Source organism: Melopsittacus undulatus, chromosome 1, assembly GCF_012275295.1.
Source record: "Melopsittacus undulatus isolate bMelUnd1 chromosome 1, bMelUnd1.mat.Z, whole genome shotgun sequence".
Taxonomy (NCBI): domain Eukaryota; kingdom Metazoa; phylum Chordata; class Aves; order Psittaciformes; family Psittaculidae; genus Melopsittacus; species Melopsittacus undulatus.
In genome coordinates, this window is record NC_047527.1 from 94,616,135 (window position 1) to 94,639,448 (window position 23,314).

At 37.7% G+C, this 23,314-nt stretch overlaps 1 protein-coding gene and 1 non-coding gene across 2 annotated transcripts in view; one reads left to right on the top strand and one right to left on the bottom strand.

The window, feature by feature from the left end:
- DCDC2 (doublecortin domain containing 2) overlaps positions 1-23,314 on the bottom strand; it is a 53,567-nt gene that overhangs the window by 16,499 nt on the left and 13,754 nt on the right. Inside the window, exons 4-9 of the mRNA XM_031049718.1 lie at positions 22,465-22,479; positions 17,933-18,009; positions 17,693-17,824; positions 12,998-13,144; positions 12,238-12,292; positions 9,675-9,870 (exon numbers count right to left, since the gene is read on the bottom strand). Of these exons, the coding sequence (XP_030905578.1) occupies positions 9,675-9,870; positions 12,238-12,292; positions 12,998-13,144; positions 17,693-17,824; positions 17,933-18,009; positions 22,465-22,479 (622 nt within the window). The remainder of the gene's footprint in view (positions 1-9,674; positions 9,871-12,237; positions 12,293-12,997; positions 13,145-17,692; positions 17,825-17,932; positions 18,010-22,464; positions 22,480-23,314) is intronic.
- TRNAH-GUG (transfer RNA histidin (anticodon GUG)) lies at positions 2,532-2,603 on the top strand. The gene has a single exon. It is a non-coding gene; the product is annotated as a tRNA-His (tRNA).

Consider the following 23,314-nt stretch of genomic DNA (forward strand, 5'->3'; position numbering starts at 1 on the left):
AGGACAAAGGGTAACAGGTTAAAACTTAAACAGGTGAAGTTTTGGTTAGATATAAGGAGGAAGTTCTTTACTGTGAGGGTGGTGAGGCACTGGAATGGGTTGCCCAAGGAAGTTGTGAACGCTCCATCCCTGGCGGTGTTCAAGGCCAGGTTGGACAGAGCCTTGGGTGACATGGTTTAATGGGAGGTTTCCCTGCCCATGGCAGGGGGGGTTGGAACTAGATGATCTTAAGGCCCTTTCTAACCCTGACTGTTCTATGATTCTATAAATACTTTATGAAAAAAAATAACTCGATAAAATGGAGCATTAAGAAAATAGCTTATCATATAAACATTACTAATGTTACTACTCAAACCAGAAGTATTTAGACTTTTTGTGTGTGAATTTACAAACATCTGGAGCAGGAGAGCTGAGTAAAAAGCCTATATATTACTTGTTTATGTGATTCTGTTCTCAGCAGGAGTTCGTAGACCACATTAGCCATTATTACCAGTGCTATGAGTTACTCAGCACCTCCCAAGCAAATGTGTTAGATTGGGTAATTTTGCCTCATATTTTATAGGTAGTATATCAGAAGCGTTTTTTGATTTAGAGAAAGAAAAAAGGGACAAAAAAAATCTTATTGATGTAATATTTCACATCTCTGTGAATCATGAGAGAGTTTCTACACACATCTCTAAGAGAGGAGAAAACAAGAAGGCATTTTAGAAAACACTATAAATTACATGAAAAAAAAATTGCAAGTCTTCCTTCTATATTGTTGAGGGCTTATATTGCAATCTTTGCTGAAGTTAGAATAAGTAGCGTACCTTACTGAAAAGAGAATTCCCAGCATTTCCATTAGAGTGAACATTTATGCCTACTCCAAATGGTTCATAAAATATTTTAGCTTACATATACTCCTCATACAAAAAGCTACTTCTGACTTTCTTTGCCTTGAACTGGGAATTTGTCACAACCAGGGATGTGTCAGAAAAGTTCTAAAATGGGGTAAGAAAGGAAGATAGGTCTAATCCTTAGAGTCAAGGTGTGGCACAGTCTATGCATCTGCTCCAAGCTGGGTAGAATGCAATGGCAGTAAATAACTCAAGGGCACTTTGAGCTCCAAAATGTCTCCCTATAGCTTTGCAGACAAGTGTAAATCAGAGGATTTATTTCAGTTAGGTTTTTTTAGTTCTCCATGCCACAGTAAGTGCCACTTCTGTCAACAGGCCAAGTACAATATTATTGAAAGTTTCTTGATCTGTGAGGATATTTTTCCATACTGCCCAGACAACCAGAAGAGACTGGAATTTTTCAGGTTTTGCCAGTCCCTGTACGAAAACAGACTGTCTTATGCTAAAACCCACTATTTTTTATACTCTATACAGAAAGAAGTTAGGTAACCAAAACAAAGATCTCCCCTTATTTCTAATTATTTTAAAGCAGGGTCTTGTTCAGTCATTCAGTCAAGAAGGAGAAAGAACCTGCAAAAGAGCAAAAACAGATTACAAGAGGGAAAAGGCATTCAAGAGGAGCAGCCAACTGGAGATAGATGATATCCAGAGACTGGAAGATATGGACACAGAGGGAGATGATGCACAGCAATGTTAAAAGGAATGTGTGGAATGAGAAACTGTACAAGAGTAAACAGAAAAATGAGGAACACAAATGGAAACTAAGGGAAGAAATGGTGTCTAGCACACTGGCAGGAAAGCAGAAAAATAGGTTATGTGCAGTGGAAGACTAGAAGCTTGAAAGAATGAGAGGTGAAGGAAGAGCAAGCCAGCAGGTACCCCAGCTTTCAGCAGGATTTGGATTATTTTTCTTCCTTTCTCAAAGACTTCTTCCGCTGTATCACCCACACAATAATGTCATCAATGTATTGCAGCTGTTCTGGAGCTTGCCCCTGTTCTAGTGCAGTCTGGATCAGTCCATGGCAGACAGTAGGGCTGTGTTTCCACCCCTGGGGCAGTCGGTTCCAAGTGTACTGGACACCCTTCCAAGTAAAAGTGAACTGTGGCCTGCACTCTGCTGCCAAAGGAACTGAGAAAAGTGCACTGGCAGTGTCAGCCGTGGCATACCACTTGGCTGTCTTTGACTCCAGTTCATACTGAAATTCTAGCATGTCCGGTACGGCAGCACTCAAGGGTAGTGTGACTTCATTCAGGCCACGACAGTCTACTGTTAGTCTCCACTCTCCATTAGACTTTCACACAGTCCATATGGGGCTATTAAAGGGTGAGTGGGTCCTGCTGATCACTCCCTGACTCTCCAGTCTACGGATCAGCTTATGGATGGGAATCAGGGAGTCTCGGTGCAATATTGCTGCTGGTGCACTGTTGTGGTTGTGATTGGCCCTTGTTGCTCTTTGACCTTCAGCAACCCCACAACAGAAGGATCCTCTGAGAGACCAGGCAAGGTGGAGAGCTGCTCAATTTCCTCAGTCTCCAAAGCAGCAGTACCAAAAGCCCATCGGTACTCTTTCGGGTCTTTGAAGTACCCTCTCCTGAGGTAGTCTATGCCGAAGATGCATAGAGCCTCAGTAGCGTGCTGTGATCGTATAGTGGTTAGTACTCTGCGTTGTGGCCGCAGAAACCTCGGTTCGAATTCGAGTCACGGCATCGCCCCAGTGGTACCAAGGCATTCGTGGAGACAGTGCTGTTATCTTGTTGATCACATCTGTGGGGATCTGGCAACATCCATCTTGCCATTTTTTTTCCAAAACTTGAATCTCCTGTGCAGGTCCTTTGACCTTACTCCATTTTATGGCAAAAACAGCTTTCAGCATTTAAGCTTCAGAATTTAAGCTTCTTAAAGGAATCTTCCTTCATGAAAGCCCTATTAAAGTAATGTCATTTTACTAGTACCTATCTGCAATGGAATTTCTATGTTCAGATGCTCCCACACATACTCATTAGTGACAGAAGTGTAGCAAAAAGCAACCATGAAAAAGTGTACACTGTTATCAGACAAGTATTTTTCTCGATTCCTTATTTATTTCCTACAAAAACAATATTTATTAAGACTCCAGTTAGTGGTCCTACAGTTTGGGGAAAGAATTCTTACAGCATTTTTTGGTTTCAGGCTGAAGGGAAAAATAAAAACTGCAATCACAAGTGCTTTCTTATGGAGCTTATTCAAGAGTTATGCTCTATATCACCTCTTCTCCAGCTCTGTAATCCCACAGAGAGAAAGACTGATGAATCTCAAGAGGACACAGACTGCTTCAAGCTTTGAATTCCCCAAAGCCTTGTGAAGATTACCAGGAAAAGGAACACATGGAGCCTGATACACTGTACTGAAGAGAGATAGCTGTGTCTCAAAAAAGCAGGGAAACAACTCAATCTGCCCTAAGCAAAGTGGAATGATAACAGCTGTTGAAACACTAGCATCTACTTTATGGCAAACCTCTACAGCTAGCAGCAATGGAACCACACAAATAGTAACAAAGATCTCTTGAACAGTTTAATCTGAAAAAGGCGGTGACATTACATGAGGAAGGATGTTCTTAGAAGGCTCAGCTCTTTGAAGGTCCAGTCCAGAGGTTGTGCTCAGGAGAAAGGCAGCATGGACACACTTGCATTAGAAAGGATGGTGTCTGATAAATAGGGTGTGGGGTTTCTGGCTTTGTACGCGGCCAAGGTCTATTTCATAAAGTAAGCAACTGGATCCTCAGCTGGTTTCACCAAAGATAAGACAAGGTGGTTCTGTGTTTCTATAGTACTTCACCTCTGTGATTTTGGTGCAAAAGGCCAAATAAAACCAATACAATTTAAGACAATGTTAAGACTGCTGTAAACTGTGCTTCTTGCATAATGGTTCTCAATAGCCAAGGATCCTCAGAGTTACCTGCTCTGTCCTGTCCCCTCACACATGCCAGCTATGATAGATTTGCAGGTCCTGAGAATTCCTTTGTGTGAGAGTCCACTGACCATTCAGAGGAATTTTCTACATATTTGATACTTCTGGCTAATCTCCCAACAGGTATAGAACAGAACAGGTTAATTACCAGTAAAAGCACATTTATAAGCACCCAAAACATTTTGACTAATAACACTTCACCTGACACATGTTACTGGTTGTCTCAATACACAGATGTCCAGTATATTGTGCAGTCACTCGATATGTACAGAAAAAGCAATGAATTGATGCATGTATAACCAAGCAAACTTTGTCTAAAGTGCTAAGATCATTTTCTGTCTGATGCTATTCAGTATTGCAGCTGGAATACTGATAAGTTATATGACTTTATTAAATAGTAATTGAGTTACACACTGAACCAGCTCATAAGAAATCTATATATTTAAAATAATTGAGCATAGCAATTACTGGCTCTTATATAAGCTCCTTTCCTAACCAGCATTATCTGTAAAACATTTATTGCAGCACAAATTACAACATTATGCAGTTATTAATGCATTCAAAATTTTAAGCTGATTGAAGTTTACTAGGAAGGATAAAAAAAATCATTGTAATAATAGCCTGCTCTGAATATTTTATGGAAACCAGAGGCATTTACTAACTGCAAGCTCTGTATGAAAGAAAGGAAGTTAATCTGACTATAAAAAAAAATTAATGTGACTTACCACAGAGACTGCTTCATAAAAATGTTAAGTCAAATTAAAAACAAAATGTAAAAAATTTGTGGCTCATTAAATTGACTAGATTGCTGTGAGGAATAGGGAGGACAGGTGTGCTTATGCCTGTACCCAGCATAATTTTCTGGGTTTTTCTTTTTTATTTATTTTTCTTATTTTAAAGTGCCACTGTTGTACAAGACCCATTTCCAACAAAAATCCACTACCTTGGTGGTAGGTTTGCATGTGTTTGCATGCCTATGACTTCTGTCATCAAAAAGTAATGGAATTAAAAAGAAACTGGTAGCAACATACATATGAAACTTGTGAATATTAAAAAACATGGTTTTTTTTCACCTACTATTGCAGCCTCAAGGTTCTAAGCAATTAGTTCCTCTTCTAGAAAATACTGAATTTCTAAGATTTCATACAATTATAGATTGGTGACATGTGACTACCTCAACAGAAACTGCAAAAGGTGTTTCTAGAGCTTCATCTTGTCTCCTTTACTGGTAGGAAATGTCATAACACTAGAGCAAAAGAAAATTTGTCTTAGTCAGCTGCAATAGCTCACTCATCCTTATATATAAACAGGTACAAAAATTAAGCATGTCACAATTCAAGGTTTTTTTCTTCCTTCTCCCTACTTTGGTCATTCACATCATTTATTCTCCGTGTTTCTAAGCATCTAATTTATTCATTTACTTAAATTACAGATCATTAAGACCATTTGCATTTTGAAATTAATAAAGCAGCTTCCATTCAGCCACATCTTTTTTAATTCCATGACTGTTCCAAAACTCAGCCTTCTTATGGGTACAGCTGGGTCCTAAGGGCCAAATTCTCAGAGAAAATGCAAACGCCCTGAAATGCCTGTCCTGGTACAGTCATTCCAAACTGAGCATCAGTACACCTACACTCCATTCTGCAACAAATTAAGCAACATGGCTTTCCTGATGCCAATTACTATTTGCTCATTTTGCCCACTTTATGCTTTGCAATGTATTAATTCTACTAAGGCAAACATAAACTCACCATGTGCTGAGAGAAAGAGGCTGCAAGGTTTACCATCACCTTAGTTCCCCACTGGCATTAGTATATTGTGACTACCATGCTCAAGCACTGTTACAATACACACTAACAGCAACAAGGGTTCTCATTTCTTGCTACAGATTGCGATTTTATCTCTTATGTGAGGGATAAACTTACAGATACGGAAAAAACTCAGCAAATAAGAAACAAGATGATCTGTCTTTGCAGTTTTTGCCTGCTTTGACAACACAGCAGTGATATGGTCTATGTGTCTATGTTTTAAATAGAGGTTTTTTAATCTTAAAAGTTGTCAGCAGGAAAGCACAAACAATGTTCACAATGCACAGCCAATATTCAGTTGTCCAGGTTTACACTCTGGCAAGTTTCTAATTTTACTGAAAGCAATTCAGAGCATGATAGCAGGAGTGGCTCCCATACCTGATGGTCTGTGTAGCTTCTCCTTTAATTAAGGGTTGGCCTTTTTCTTCCTTTTTTAGCCAATAGTGAAACCACCAAACTGAAATGATTGCTGACTTTTAAGACCTTTTAATACTCAAAACTAGATCTGAAAAACTGTGGAGTAGATTAGCCCTTGGCCAGTATAGTACTTTTCCAAATCTTAGTGAGAACTCAAACATCACATTCTATTATCTTTAGAACTTGTTTTATACTTTAGAGGGGAGTAGGGGGTGATTTTGCAAGCTGTGAGACCACAATTAAACTAGCATACTTGAATGGAACAGGCTTTAAAGTGAGGGTACTTCCTTACAAGAATTTTCTGCTACATGTCTGAATTTGCTTTCCTGTTCAACTTCCTACAGTATACCCTTTACAGAATGTGGTGCAAATGAAAAAAATAATTAGGTTTGGGGTTTGTATTTTTCAAAACTTTAAACCAAGACGCTGATAATTAAATGTGCCTTTGGTGTCACTTTCATAAGCCCTAATTACGCTGATCCAGCTGCACTAGTCTAAGCTCTAAACCTCACATTTCTCATTGCAATTACTGTTACATATAATATATTCAACATTAATTAGGTTCTACTAGTGCAATGAGAGTGCAATCATAACATTAATAGCATACTTTATAAGTTACAAAAACCAAACCACCAGCTCACAGTCTACTGGATTTGCTCTAGCAGTGGTGAATTTAAGTCTTGCACAAAGAGTTTTCAGCACTAAGAAACTCTTTAATCATCTTGATCTGAGAGGATTATGACATGGATCAGTTTTAATATGAATGGCATGCTGGTGAAATTCTTAGTGTGTTAAAAGGAAAAATTCAAAGTAAATACACAGCCCAACTAAACACTATTGGAAGATTAGGTTAAGCTTTAAATACAGTATGAGCATAATTCTTCAGATGTTAAATCCCAGGAAACAATCACTTTCAAACAATCTGGCACTTAAAAGAGAGAAGATTCTACATAATTGCTAAATTGGCAGGGAAAAGGATAGCAAAGAATATGGGATGCATTTTTTGCTACTATGAATATTTTCTTTATAGCTATTTCCGTACACTCAAAAATGTGCATGTATAAACTCACTGTGTGGTTTATTGGTTTCCGACTAAAATATATTAATCCCTCATCAGTGACAGCCAAATGCAGCCAAATAAAATGCCAAGGGTCTTTCTCACTGTCCCTCAGGAAAATATTAAATAAAATACATAAAAAAGATATAAGATGGTGATAAGTGCTTCCTTTCCCCAATCCAAAGCTTTTGAATTTGAAGGAGTTTTTTTGAATAAATCTGCAAAGCCAACTGAGGAATTGCAAGGAGCCTTCAGAGCAGACAGTGGAGCTATACTAACCCAAACAATAATTGAAAACAATCATTATCACTGTATAACTGGAGTTGGCTTCTTGCTCTCCATCTCAGAATAAGGCTCCTCACTCTAAAATGATTCTTCTTTCAAGAAGGTGGTAAATACATTCAGATGTACTGAAAGGCATGAGATGGGCAGGCAGGTTAAACCCAAGCAGCCAACTGAGCCATGAACAACAAACTGTAGGATAGAGATATGTTAGGTCATCTGAGTATGAAAATATTTTCAGTGTTTGCAGATCTCTAACATTTCTTTTTTTCTTCACTGGTAGGATAAAGGTCAGCTTAGTATGTCAAAAGAAGCAAGCAGAAAAGTCAGCCACAAGCTGGTCTGCTTGAAAGAGGCAAACTAATTTGTTTCTTTCATTAGCAAGGAAGCATGGTAGTGAGACTTGCCCACTGTGAACTTCTTTTTTCTGGTAGAGAAGGGGCTGCACAGGTCAAAACTGAGGTGACTCTCCTGTGATGCACCAAAAAACAATGCTGATGAGGGCAGAGTGTTTCGGGCTTTGTTTACTTCAATACATCTTCCTGTTTCTCACATCCCCCACTGACAGAGTTGTAGTCAGGGGGCTCTTAAAACTGATCTGACTGATGAGGCTCTCTAGGGACAGCTTTTGAAGGAGACTACCACCTACCTCTGTTTCAAAATGTACATCAACCAGCTAACAACTTCCACTTCCCACCTGCAGATAGATAATTTGGTGGAAGTACTTAATCAAGCTCCTGTACTATATTTAACTCAACAAATAGTCCCACAGGTGAAAAATATTCAGCTAATGAGGAATAAAAAAAAAGCAAAACAGACTATCAAGTCACAAAATAACATCTTTGTCATATTTAACATCATTACAAATCACAAAGCAGTTCAGTCCCTTCAAATAATAAAGAACAGAAATAAGGTGTAATGCTGACCTCTGCAACCCTCTATTTTTATGGTCCAAACTGGCTTTCTGTCAGGAGCAGTCTTTGGCAGAGAGAGTTGGTTGGGCAGGAGGATATTCGAAGTTGTAGCACTCCACACTAACAGCTCACAGCTCCTACAGCCTGCCTGGCCTGTGCTTCAGGTCACTGTATCTTCATGTGTGACCAGAATAAATGCTTGGAAGACAACAACTGTGTAGATGTCTCTGTGGGGTCTATATAGTACATTTTCTTTGAACTACTTCACCACAAGTTATGTAAGTTCTGACTACAGTGGAGCTCCCACATAGGGTCTGACTTGAGTGAAAAGACCTTTGTTTTGATTTGTTGAGAGTTGTCCTCTTTCCTCAAATTTTGCCTGAAAGTCCTGCTGTCTCTCACAGGCAGAAAAATAAGGGCAAAAAAAAAAGAGGAGCAATTTAAGAATCCTTCCCATCCCACATGGAGATGTTTATTTCATACTGCTTTGCGTTTCCAGAGAGGAGCCTGCTGCTCATTTACATGGGAAAGAACAATAAAAAGGAACATACAGAAACAGACTTTGGTTACCAAACATGGCACAGTATGTTAACTCCTCTTTTACACTTGTAAGATTCAATAGAAAACAAATAAAATAAAGAATCTGTCTGCATGTATAAAGCCTAGAGAAGTTATATTATCCGAGTTACACATACCCTACAATTAGTATATTGCTCAAGAATAGTTCCAGCTGTAAAAACTGCTATCACACTAGTAATTTCAAAATATTATTTTAGATATGCTGTCTCCAGATATTCTCAAAGAGAAACTTAAACAACTGTAGCTATAAATCTCAACATTTCCTATATCTCTGAAAGGCATCACTGCATCCTAGGGAAATGTATACTAAGTACATTGAAGCGCTTAATTTTAAAGTAATCAAGTGATGTTAATACCACTAACAATGTTACAGGTGCATTTTAGTGCTTAATGGTAATGGTGAAATACAAGACATTTTTTTCTTTGAGCAGACCAACTCCTTTTCTTTACATTTTTTGTAGAGCAGTACCGTGGGTAAATGGTCAAAATGTGTTTTCTATTATGTTTTTATCAAAAACATGAAGATAAGATTGTATTAGTTTTATTTCCAAGGTATACTAAAAATTATATACAGCCTCCTGTGGTACGCAAAGCCAGGAAAGTAGCAGTTATGCATAGGTACATTTCCTAAGCAGAAAGAACCTTTGTAAATTCAGTTAGCCAGAGTAAACAGGCAATTCAAGAACTATACAAGCATATTATTTCACTGTTTCACTGAATTTTAACTGAAGAGCAAAAGCCACTGTGTACAATAGTGTTTATCTCAGTACTGACCATTATCTTGAAGGACTCCTGTGGAAGCTGTTACTGTCTGTTCTACTTTAGTAGAGTTGTTAGAAAAGTGCCGTCCGGACAAAGAATCCTCTGAATTATGGCTTCTTTTATCTTTCCTTTTGGGAAACTGAGGTGAGGAACTGTTTTCTCCTGGGTCACTGGATCCAGTGGTAGATTTAGATTGTCGATCACTTCCCTGAAAAGAAGTGTACATAATTATCATCGATGCAAATGGCAACATTTATTTTTTTAGTTTCAATTTTATTTCAACTTTTAAATACTAAGGATTGGTGTCAAGTATTAAAGAAGCATATTAATTTTAAATCAGTACAGTTAAGTGATAACTTAAGCTCTCCAGAAAACTGTAACTATCTCATCAACTTACTATATGATCTAACTGATTAAATGTTCCTCAACAATGCCCAGAAGAAAACAATACATTTGTTATAGGGAAATAATGTTTCATTTGATGAATAGAAAGCTAGGGGAATCTACACGCATGCATGTGATACACAGCTATATCTCATCTATGCATGTGTGGAAAGTCACAAGATGTAACAAATACAACTTGTAAGGATTCACTGCGTATCTAAGTGAGGCATGGGCATTAATCCAGGTGTCAAAAGCAGATCAAAGAGGATGACAGTCTTCGTATGGCAGTAACACTGACTGCCAAATGGACACTAAGAAAGGGGTTTGGCCACACATCACCTCTGCATCACCTCTGAAGACATTAGCCAGTTCCTCTGCTTACTCTGTGGTGTATCTAGAAACAGAACCAGAAACCTGGTCTGTACTTTTACTACTTTGATGTGTGTATGATCCTGCATGTATTAGCCAGAGATTTTACTATCTGTGCACATTTTTCTTCAGTGTAAATCTGTTCACAATCAACATCATAAAAATCTGAACTGTATAGGTTCTGTTTACATCATTACAGGCTTTACAAAGACTTTATCAACCGAACACCCTCACCATTGCCTCCTACTTTTGCCAGTTTAAAAGTGCACCCAGTTTCTTCCTGATCCAGTACTGCCAAAACACTGGAACTGTTCACCTATCAGTGGCTTAGCTGAATCACAGAAGACAAGTATATTACACTTCACTATTTTGCTTAGTGTAGCTGCATGACCAATTTATGTCATTTTAGAACTTGTCCACCAGAAAGACCTTTCATTCTGTGATGGTCATACACAAATCATTTCGCCTCACTGCTTAATTTAAAAGGTAATACTATATAAAATTGAAATCTTTCAGAAAAATGAGTCTTGAACAAAATTCTGCATATCTTTGAAATATCCTGCATATATTACTACATTTTCATGTGATTCTGCTAGTTTTCATATAATGAGTAGAAATTGGTTCCTTTTAAAATATCTTACTTAAATAATTGCTTACTTTTTATCATCTAATCTACCAATATCATCAAATCTACCACTTATCCCTTCCCTATCAAGAGAAATAACGGGATAGCAATATTTTAGTCTCTTCTAATTCAAACTGGAGACTGTTACTCCCAAGCAATAATAGTAAGAAAGCATAGATATCAAACTGAAGTAAACAATTGTATGATTTATACCATTTCAAGTGTTGCATTACATATTTAAGAGCAGCAGTAGGTATTCCTGCCTCCTTATGTTTTGACACTTGTTATTAGTGTGTATTACAATCCCAGTGAATGAAAGTGAATATCAAATAATTTTCTGTCCATGCTATAAAATAATAATAGAAGAGGCAAGAAGTTAAAGCTAACAAATGCTAGAACTGCAAAGCTCACATCTTAAAACCACACAGAACTTGAAACTATGTTCTTTACTAAGGTTTTATCTTTGAATTTCAACAGAATGGAACAGTATATTTTATTGCTTATTTTGTTCAGTGGCTCCACAGTTTTTTGTTTTGTAAACAGTGAATGGTCATGATCAACTACTACATTAGAATCTGACCCTCCACTGTCTTGTACTTGTATAGTAAACAGCACTTGCACAGAATCTGTGCAAACAGATACTTATATTCTGATTTGGCACTGTTTTAAATCCACAGTGGACTCATTTGTACACATATAAGTAGCTATACAGGTTACAAAACAGTGGAGGCTCAAGCTCTGTATTTAATGGTTAGCTAGGACAAAATACATCAGATAGGAAACTGGTTTAGAGCCTTATTCAGAATCAGCATGGAGAAACACCATTTTCTTCAAGATGTTTTTTAAAAGGTTCTGTGTTTTTCCTCTAGGTATTTAGTTTAAATTAATAAATAAATAAACACACACAGATAGCTGCCAAGGTTTATGGGAAAGACCTCAAAGCAGCAGCTGAACTTTGCTATGGAAGGTTCTATGACAAATAAAGCAGCCATTACTGCAATAATATTTTCTCAGATTTCTCCTGTCTAATTGACACTGCAAATAGCTACAGATTCATCAAGCTTTCATAAGCATACCACCAGGTGGCTGTGGATTTTTTCACTTCAGATTTAATTAAAACCCAAAGGACAGGGATTTTCCATCTATTGGAATTAAGCAAAATTAGAAATACATTCTATTATGGCACTTGATACTTACACTGCCTTTAGACTTCCGAGATCCCACAACTGGAGGTAGTGCAGAGGCTTTAGAACTGCAGAAATAAGCCGTATCTTAGAATTGGTATGCTGTCACTACCAGAGACATTATGTATCAGTCAGATAACGCCAAATCAGCTATGGCAACAGAGTTAATAGTTTTATTCATTGTATATTTTTACTAACAAATACATTTCCCCATAATGCATACTTTCTATATGGAAAATTTGCAGAGCAGCATTCAGTGAATTACTAGGTGAAAGTTCTCTACAATTATTATAATGAAAAGTTCCAGCAATTAAAAAAGTAATTGGTTTACATCAGTTGATCAACATAGCTTTCCGATGTCCTTAAATCTGTTTGTTGCAAATGCTGTTTCCCAAAACACTTTCAAGTTATTTACATTGTCTATAGTTGCTCACTAGAAAAAAAAAACAAAAAACAAAAACAAAACAAACAAGAAAAAAACCCAAAACTAAGAAAAGTCACAAAAATACTTTCTCTGACATTAGTTTTGTGATACATGTTCAACAGCATGTTTATAAGGTGAAATAGTCTTCTGAATTTCCATTTTCTCTTTCATTTTCATCTTCTCAGCTTTCTCAGAAGCAGTCAATAAAGTTTTACATCCCAACCAACCCATCCATCTATCCCTCCATCCATTCCTCATCATGATTTTGTACTTTACTGATGGTACTTTGTAAACATATTGACACACACACAGGCATGTGAGAATTAATCCACACACCTATAGAACTTACCCCTGTGGCCTTCTCATTATAGATTTGCGAAACAGCAGATCACCATACGGCAGCTTCTTAAACTTTTCTTTACCTGCTGCAACATAAATTTGTCCATTCTCCAAGTCTGACCCATTCTGAACAAGTTTTCCATCTATAGTGTAAAGTCTGAAAAATATGAAAATGTGTAACATAATAAACCTTGTTAGGTGCATTAAGAGAGTTGAAAGCTACATTAATCTAAATGCACTAAATCATGTTGAATTTCCAGATATGAAACCAAATAAAGTATGGTAGATGCCATGCAATGCTCAGTCATAATATAAACAAGACAAGGAAAGACAGAGCAAAATAATGACCTAAATCACCATTTATATAAAACTAAGGAAATATGAAGTGCTATGAAAGATGAAATACTCTCATAATTTCTAAAATAAAATAAATTACTTTATAGTTAGAAGGTCTTTAATGTCTTTCTCCTGACACCTTGAAACGGATCTATTCCATGAGTTCCTCACCCCTCTCATACCAAGTTCCATCTCCTATCTGCACTCTAGTCATTCATGGCCACTTACTGCAAACTCAGAACCTGTCCACCTACCACAGCAGGTACAGGACAACCAGGTGATCAGGCCCAGTCAGCATGGGTTTATTAAAAGCAAGTCTTGCTTGACTAGCCTGATCTCCATCTATGACAGGGCGACCCACTTAGAGGACAGAAGAAAGGATGTGGACACATTCCCAAAGCACTCTCCTGGAGAAACTGTCTGTTCATGGTTTGGACAGGTGTACTATTTATTGTGTAAGAAACACCTGAATGACCAGACCCAAAAAGTTGTGGTGAATGGGTTTAAACCCAGTTGGTGACCAGTCACAAGTGGTGTTCCCCAGGAGTCAGTACTGGGGCCAGTTCTGTCTAATGTCTTTATCAGTGATCTGGACAAAGGGATCTAGTGCACCCTCAGGAAGTTTGCAGGTGACACCAAGTTGGGTGGGAGTGTTGATCTGCTTGAGGGTGAGAAGGCTGCACAGAGGGATCTGGACAAGATGGATCAATGGGCCAAGGCCAGTGGTATGAGGTTCAACAAGGCAAAGTACTAGGTACTGCAACTGGGCCACAACAACTCCATGCAACACTCCAGGCTTGGGGAAGAGTGACTGAAAAGCTGCTTGGTAGAAAAGGGTCTGGGGGTGCTGACTGATGGTCGCTGAATATGGGCCAGCTTGTGCCCAGGCATCCTGGCCTGTATCAGAAATAGTGTGGCAGGAGGGTCAGGGAAGTGATTGTCCCCCATACTCAGCACTGGTGAGACTGCACCTCAAATCCTGTGTTCAGTTCTGGGCCGCTCATTACAAGAAAGATATTGAGGTGCTGGAGTTGGGAAGCTGGTGAAGGGTCCAGAGCACAGGTCTTTTGAAGAGTGGCTGAGGGAACTGGGGTTGTTCAGTCTGGAGAAGAGGAGGCTCAAAGGAGACCTTATCACTCTCCACAAGTACCTGAAAGGAGGTTGTAGTGAGGTAGGGATCAGTCTCTTCTCTCAAGTAACAAGAAACAGAACAAGAGAAAATGGCCCCAGGTTGTGCCAGAGGCAGGTTAGATAGGATATTAGGAAAAAATTCTTCACCAAAAGGGTTGTCAATTACTGGAACAGTCTGCCCAGGGGAGTAGTGAGTCACCATCCCTGAAGTTTTTAAGAGACATAGATTTTGTGCTTAAGGACATGGTTCAGTGGTGACCTTGGCATTGTTTGGTCAAAGGTTGAAATTTGTGATCTTACAGGTCTTTTCCACCCTAACCAATTTTCTCATTCTATGATCTCTGTGACTCTTTGATGTGCTCGCAGTGCGTCCATGTTTTTCTTAAGATCCCCTCATTAAAGTACCTTGCTTTTCTAGGTGCCTCCTGCCATATGAAAGTACCTTGGATTTCTAAGTGCAAAGACTAAAAGTTCTTAAAAGTGAAATTGTGGCTTTTAAAATTCTTTATCACATTGCTGCTTCCTTGTGAAGAAGTATGCCAACTCTGAAGCACCCTGTTTGTATTACTTACATTTACTTTTTAGTGCAAATGTTTCACAGACATGCCAGCAATTCAAAGAACAATTTATGTTTTACAACATTAGTTACACACAAAAATGAAAATAAAACAATCAGTCTAAATTCAGCAATCAGCTTATTTCTGAATTAATCTGTGTTTTGTTAGGTTACTTTTGCTTTGAGGAACTCAGGTTAAAACAGCAAATCAATGTACCAGAGTTTATGAACTGTTTTACATATTTGTATGGTGCTGCAGGTATATAGGGGTTCATACAAACATGACTGTGGAGGTTTTTTCTCAATCTTCTACTTTGCTTGCATTTTAATATTATATCTAATGCACCAAAGTTGTTTGTTTAATATAATTCCCAAAAATGCTATAGATTATCTGGCAATTTCTAGTGTATTTTTCACCCTGTAAATAATAATCATGATAACTGAATCAAACATAATCAGCCACTGAAGATGAAAGTGAAATCAAAAATGCATTTTTAAAAAATGGCACTTCAAACACATAAATAACTATTGACTTAACAAGCATCGCAAAATTTTTGTGACACTTAGTTCTGAAGTCTTTTACCCACCCACCTGACCACAACCATTCACAGACCAGTTGAGTTCTCTCTGGCTACTATTACACAACAAAGGTGTCCTTGTGGTCACTTCTTCTGGTCACTGGGGGATGATTCAGGACTTGTGGGATGACCCATCCTGTGGGATGTCAGTGGACTTCCATTTTCCCTCCCGAATCCACGCTAGAAAGTGGCAGCCAAAATAAAGCAAGCATATAGGCTGTCAAAGGAGACAGCAAAGACACAACTTGTGGGACCAATATTCCCAAATTTCCAGTTGCCAATGCACCAGGTACCTGCCCATCAGGTTGCTCTACCTCAACCCCATGCACAATCTGACAAACAGAAAAGCTACTTTGTAATTTCTTACTTACAACCCTATTCTAATGCAGATGAACAATATTTGTTTTTTTTTTAAAAAAGCTACATGTGAAACTGTAAGACTTGACAGCTTTATATGTCTTTTAATAACATGGAAAAGAAAAACTGCCATATACATAATGCAGGTTCTTGCACTTCCACTTACTCTTCTTTAATGAGAAATTATATCTTCTCAGCATCAGTGGTCTTACAGGAACTCCCCTAATGCTAACATAACTTTAGCAAACCCCAGCAATTAATGTGTAACTTATTAAAGAACATTTATCACTTTACCAACATATTTAATATGTATTCCTAGCATTTTTAGGAAAAATAAAATGAAAACTCAGTTAATAGAAAACCAGAAAGAGGAAAACATTAAATAATTCAAAATGTCATACACATTATCTTATTTTAAAGGATTAAATCTGAGCACTGAAAGGAACTTCTAAAAAGCCATCCTAGCTACGTACAGAATGATTTCTGCTTTCATGTACATCGTACGGTTTCACCAAGGAGTGACATCAAGTAATGAGAATAAAATGTGAAAGGCTTTTAAATTGCTAAACAACATAAGAGCAGAAAAAATTGTTATGCTGTAAACCGCTGTCACCTTGCTCACTTCTGAGCTATACCAGCTGGGAATCAGATCCAGAAAGCTGCAACACGTGTGTAAGTTTAGTTAGCTGCAAGTAAAAGTGCTATGTAGCCAAATACTAGGAGCAAAGAAATGCAGGGCTGAGAGGAAAAAATAGGCAAGAGCTGACAGTCAACAGCATGACCTTCACCAGTATCAGCTCTGGGAAAGCAATCAGAATTGACAGACTACCTTATCTTCACTGGGTTGAGAAAGATTTTGCAAGCTTAGCCTCAGACACTGTGTAAGCTGTGAAGAATGATTTTCTATGAAAGGCTCTTTCCCATCTGAGGAATGGATTTCTGTAATGTGCTCCTCATGGGGCAGCACTGGAATGTCAATAATTTGCCTCTACACACCTTGGCAGCCCATTTACACAATAACGTTTCTCATGGAAACTGCATGTATCATTTTCTTCTAAAACTTTCAGCAACTAGCTTACACTACTTTAGAAAGCTTATTTAGAGAGCCTTAAGGGACTGAAACTTACCTATCCAAGAGCTCAATTCCTGTTCCTGGGAAAACACAACAACTCAGCCGAGCTGAGATACTAGAACTGGCAAACTCCCAACTACAACTTCGGCTTTGGCTCTTATTATAAGGCTGAGCTGGCTGAGTATAAAGCACATCCTAGTCATAGCACAGGTCTTCAAAAACCAAAGAACCCATAGCATTTTTCTTGAATTTTTTTTCCCCAATGAATTTAAATACCAAAATTAAAAGGAAATATGGATAGCACTGATAATTGCACATTACAAACTTCTTCACCAACTTTATCATGTTCATTTATTTTATTCTGACCTGTAACTTAATTATTAATACTAAATATATTGCATTATTATTGTATTATAAAGTGCCTGGTAACTATTTAATCAAGAAATAACAGTTGAAACAAGTTGAGTTATTTACATTTTCAAATAGCAGTTGAAATGAAACCTGAAGGTTGCTTGGAGTCAATATATTCTATTTTGTGACTTCTATATGTATTTTAATTTTCTTATAGTGGAATTTCCCATGAAGCAGAAATGATCCAATATATCTACCTATGGAGTTGCAAAAAACATGTCTACACATATCAAATGTATCTTGCAAATAGCCAGCTTCTGATACCTGTGAACAGCCCCACTTCTGATGGCAACTTTTCCTGTAACCATTTCAAGAATATGATCCCAGTGATTCAGTGTTTTCCTGGGAATGAGGAGGCGTACTACAGGGCTAATGAGGTCTCCATTAGCAATCAGGCTGAAATAAAGCAAAGTAAAATAATTTAGAGAAGCATTTTAAACAAAACTACTCAAGATGCCACCACCCCCGGCCCTGAAATGGCAATTCGAAGAAAATTCTACTTACAAAATAGTGTAGGGCTCCTGGAGTGGTTTTCGAAACCGTGCTGGTACAGTGATTCTACTGTGAGTAACAGGCTTGACCTGAAAGTTAAAAAAAAGAATTAGAAATTACTCAATCTTCACATTAGGAAAGAATTTGCCTCAAACACCACCAGCAAGGCGGGCAGCATATCTGCAGAAAGATGCTCCTGTTTTTAAACCACACATTTTATTCCCTTCCAGCTTTACCTTCTACACACAGCATATGTAATTACTACTGCAGGTTTATATACATATTGGAGAGCAACCACAGCATAGTATACCACAGTGCAACATGGCACAAGGTATGGTTTCCACTGAGAGGTCATGACTGCATGGACATCTTTGGTGACTTCTCAGTTCTTGTTCCTAGAGACCCAAAGCAACAATCGCAAACACTGTTTTTGCTTTCTCAGTCTTTACTGCTCATAACCATGGCCCAAGCAATTAAACCATCTTCTCTTTTTAACCATAAATGTCATCTATAGGTCTCTCTGCTAGTATGTAATAATAATAATTATGTAATAATAATAAAAGTACTTATTATGTAATAAGCACTTTTCCTCTTGTACAGATCTTTTCATCCAAATCTATCAGTCACTTATAAAGGTTGCTGAATATTATGCTTATTTAAGGGTGATGACTCACAAGTGAAGTGAACTGAAGATTTTTAGCTCTCGGAATAAAATATAGGCTATTTGCAGCATTATTCCCTGTATTACTTTGAGAAGACACTGTATTGAGATCAATCAGGTGGGTCTTCTACAAGAGGAGAGACAGCAAGAAAGAAGTTACTGCCACATTGTGCCAACAATGTTTGCAGACCTTTCCTTTATGCAAGAAATTTATTAGGCAGTGTATTTACTCCTTAATAATTATTTCATAGATACATGTTTGTCTTGGCCTCATACAATGAGAAATTTTGTACCAGACTGACTGTACATATGCTATGTCGTAATGCCTAAGGCAATTGCAATTCATAGACATGCTGTTAACTCCAGTGTGCTCTGAATCAGGTGGAAGATTCACACCTACTACTACAGGCCAGGAAAGAGAGCAAGAGAATAAGAGGTTGCTATAATACATCTCATTAGAGGAAGCAAAGAATTTTTTTTGCGACTGCCAAATAATTTAGGAGCTCAGCCATTCTTGCAGATATATTTAAAGCACATTTTTCAGAGTATAACATGTCATTTAAATCACCAAAATTAGAGATGAAAATTTATTGAGTCTCTAGGAAGAAAAAGAAAACATATCTTAAGCTGCAACATCTAAAATCATTTCTATCGGTGCTGTCATCCATCAAAGTTATTTGCCCAACATAAGCAACCTAGTATAAGGTTCCAGAAGACAGAAAAAAAAAGGTAACTTTCTAAAAAGTATTTCATGGAAGCGTAAGGCAATACTGATTTACTTCCATAGCATCAGGTCCTAACATTTAGACTCCAAACAGAGGTTGCATCCAAGCCAGGAATGACTTAACTTTGGCTGGCCATACACCTTTCTGCATAGCTGCTAGATTGCCAGGCTAATCCCCTATAAGGTATTCAATATATAACTAGTAAAGCCTCACATTGTTTTTTCTAAAGGTTGATTCCTCATCCATACTTATGCTCTTGATATCTATGCTCAAGCTCTCACATGCTCCAAACACTCCATCAAACTAAGTTCTCTGATCCAGTCTGCAACATTCAGGTTCCAATGATCCACACTTTACTGAAACTAGTTAGAAAGCATTCACTAAGTGTGAAGGAGCACTTTAGGATAGTCCCATGTGTGCCCAATTATTTAGCTGTTCTTGCAAGCTGATGAAACCATTTATTCTAAGGTAAGCTCCTAAGAAGGGCGTCATGTTATTGCATGCAGTTCAATCACCCAGCCCCTGAGAAAACAAGCAACTTGGCATGTTAAGTGCTCATTTATTATTCAAAGGATTGTATTTCTCCCAGTAATAGCTACTGTGGCATCAGCTTTCTGATAAGTCCCTCTTTTGGGTTAATCTATCAAAGAGCATAAATATTTTCTAGCAGCCTTCTGTGGTCTAATAAGTCAGCCCTGTTCTTGAACAAGTAAACTTCAGGTGACTGTAGGATGGGACCAGCTTGGGCAGAGACAATATTTGTTCTTTTTCACCTAAGCAGGGCTAAACCAAAATAAAATATAATTTTGTGTTGTTTTACTAAGCATTTTTAAATCAAATGTAACTGTCTTAAAAGGTGAAAAGAATGCATTAGTCAAATATTACATTTGTTAATGTAACACCACAAAAGTCAGTGCATAGAAACACTAAGGTGACTATGACACTATTAAAACACCCACAAGTATTTGCCACAGTGCATAGACCAGACCTCAGCTTCTAGGACCTTGAAACAGAGTAGCCTGGACTAAATTAAGCAGATGCTGAACCAGAGTGGCACAGAGCATTGAAGAGTGCTTTGCCAAACCCAACATGAATAGCAAGGACTAATGTACTACTCTCGGGGTCCACATGCTCTCAAGCTGATGCTTAGGCTATCATTGTTTGTCTGGAAGATGATGGGTAACTAGTGTCTTTGGGACTGCTTGGCTTCTGAAGGTACATTTTACAACTGATCTGCTTTCAGGGGGCAAAAAGACATATAAACTCTTTATATTCATCCAGAACACAGGGACAACACTGATGCTGTAAATGAGAGAGAATAGATGAAATAAATACCTCAATTATAAGAAAATTAAAAACCAAAACAAAATACAGTAAAACAACAAACAGAGCAAAGTGCCTGCACTGGGCACTGCAAATGAGCTGTGTAAAACATCTCTAATTTTGAAGCTGGCAAGTATGCAAACATGCAAGCAACAGCCACATAGTATAGTATAGTATTCCACAACACACGAGAGAGAACTTACAGATACCCACAGTATGTTCTGGCTACAGAATAGTATACCAAGCTCTCCAAGCACAAAAGGACAAAACTCAGCACAAGCAGCTCCAGCCTGCCTGAAGCCACCTGTTTAAAAAACAGTTTGGCTAGATCTACACAACATTGTGATTTCAAACAAACCAACAAACAAAACCTTCTACCCTATATACCATTTTTCTAATTAATGTGACTGTCCTGTTGTTTTTTGGGGGTTTTGTTGCTTTTGGTTTGGTTTGGGGTTTTTTGGCACAACCTTCAAGTTACTTCCTCTTAGAATTTAGAATAATTTATGTCAGACCAATGTTAAATTATTTATGGTTATGAAAAGCAAGCCACATAATTTCAATGTACAGAAATATACATTAATAAAAGACCAAGTGCCCAGCCACTGTAAATCAATCTCGTTCTTTTGAAGTACATGGAATTATGCCAAACCACAAAAGCAGAAGACCTGAGCAAGGATTTAATTAAAGATTTCATGCTTCTGCTCCTATTTCCTTTGTAGGAGGTACCACAGTGTTGCAGTGTCTGGAAGAGCCTGACCCCTCTGGCACTGCAGAGTTACATATTAACAGTGATCTGGTCTTGGGTGAAAAGTTTGTGCTTACATTAAGAAACCAGCATCACTAGCTCCCTAAGCCTTTCATTTTCTTTTAATTTCACCAACCACATTCTCAGGTGATGTAAATCACCCCCTTCCCATTTACGTCAGCAACTGTACATTAATCCAGGGTCTGGCCCCATTACGATTTTATCTTTGAATTTTGTACATTTTCAGCTTGTTTTAAAAGACCTATTCAAGGGCAGCTTCCATATCCTCCTCATAAATGCTGCCAACATTTTATAATTTGTAATAGGATACTCTGAGTTATTACACAATAGCATATAGCAGCAACACAAAGTATTTAGGGGAGGAAGGAGAAAGCATTATATTACTTGAAACTCAGAGGGAACTTCAAGGTGGGGACAAGAAATCAGATAAGAATTTGCGGTGCAACAAAGGGCTAAAACCAGTTGGAAATACACCATGGGATCACAGACATTCAAAACTACCATAATTTTTACTATTCTATTCTACAATGAATTTGTTGTTGTTTTCCACAATGCCTCTTACACCAACAGCAGTGTGGATGACCCTTGCTTCAGAGAGGAGCTACCACCTGTCAAATAACTTTGCAAAACACCTTGCAGAGTCTGGGAAAAACAAAGCAGCTAAACTCAACACAGGCTAGATTCTGGGAGTGGGGATCAATCTGCAGTGTTTGAGATCTCTGTAAACACCAGATTTCAGAATACATTTTACAAAGAGTCTCTTAGAGCTCAGCTTTCCTCTTCAGTTGGAATTCACCGTGGTTGAATTTGTGTTGCTCAATGTTAGCTGCTGCTGAGTACCTTCTAACATTCCTCTGAAAATAAAAATCCAAGATGCAGATCAGCATCTAACCGAAATATGGTAAAAAAAAAATCCGCAACCTCACAGCTGCTTTATAACAACATTCACTATATTTTTCATTTATGCTAAAAAGATTTGCTCAATATTCATAAAATTTAACAAACACAAACAAAACACTTCGCAAACACATACAACATATTGCACAATATACTTCAGGGTACTTACATCTTCCACTGTTGACTGTGGGCAAAAAAAACAAACCAAAATGATCAGCAGCCAAACCATTGCCTCAGGTATACTATTATATGTACACATACGAAAAACAGTTTTTGTAAGAAAACCATTCTGAATTAGTGTGTGCATATCCATGTCTATATATGTATATAAAGTGTGTGCATGCATACATATATACACCAACTTAATATAATTTTCATACAAAAAAATCTATTATGTTTATGTGGTCCAGTCGAAGGAAGATCAATAAAAAATTCATTACTCCTTTTTAGAACACTATTAATGGGCTTTTGCTCATGCAGTGCTCTAAATCAAAGTGGGAAGAGAATGTTACATATATGGCTTTACAGGGAAATCATCATTAAGAATGTGGGGGTTGCTCAACAAAGACAAAGTAACCCACACACTGGCTTGAAATACAGATTAAAAAAGAATATTTTTTACTTCTTTGTTCAGAAATGTGTTAACCAGTAGAAAGTAAAAAACATAATCCCTAAAATGGAGATGTAGCAAAATAATGTGTATTTGTTTTGATTGTTATGAACCTACTATTGATCCCAATACATAAAGTTTTTGCTTCTATGACTGCTACATTACCCTTTTCACACATATCATTCAAATACTCAAACCCAGCAAAATACTCAACCTCTTGTTGGCTACCTGAGACTTGCAAGAGGCATATGACACTTCAGAGAATCAGTCCTTGTCTATCAGAACAGTATACAGCCCATTAATTCATTGTTCTCTGATAACACTGTGTATTTAGTTTCTAAAAAGATGAATTTATGCACTTGAGAATAATTTTAAACAGAAATGTACTATTCTTGGCTTCCTCCCACCC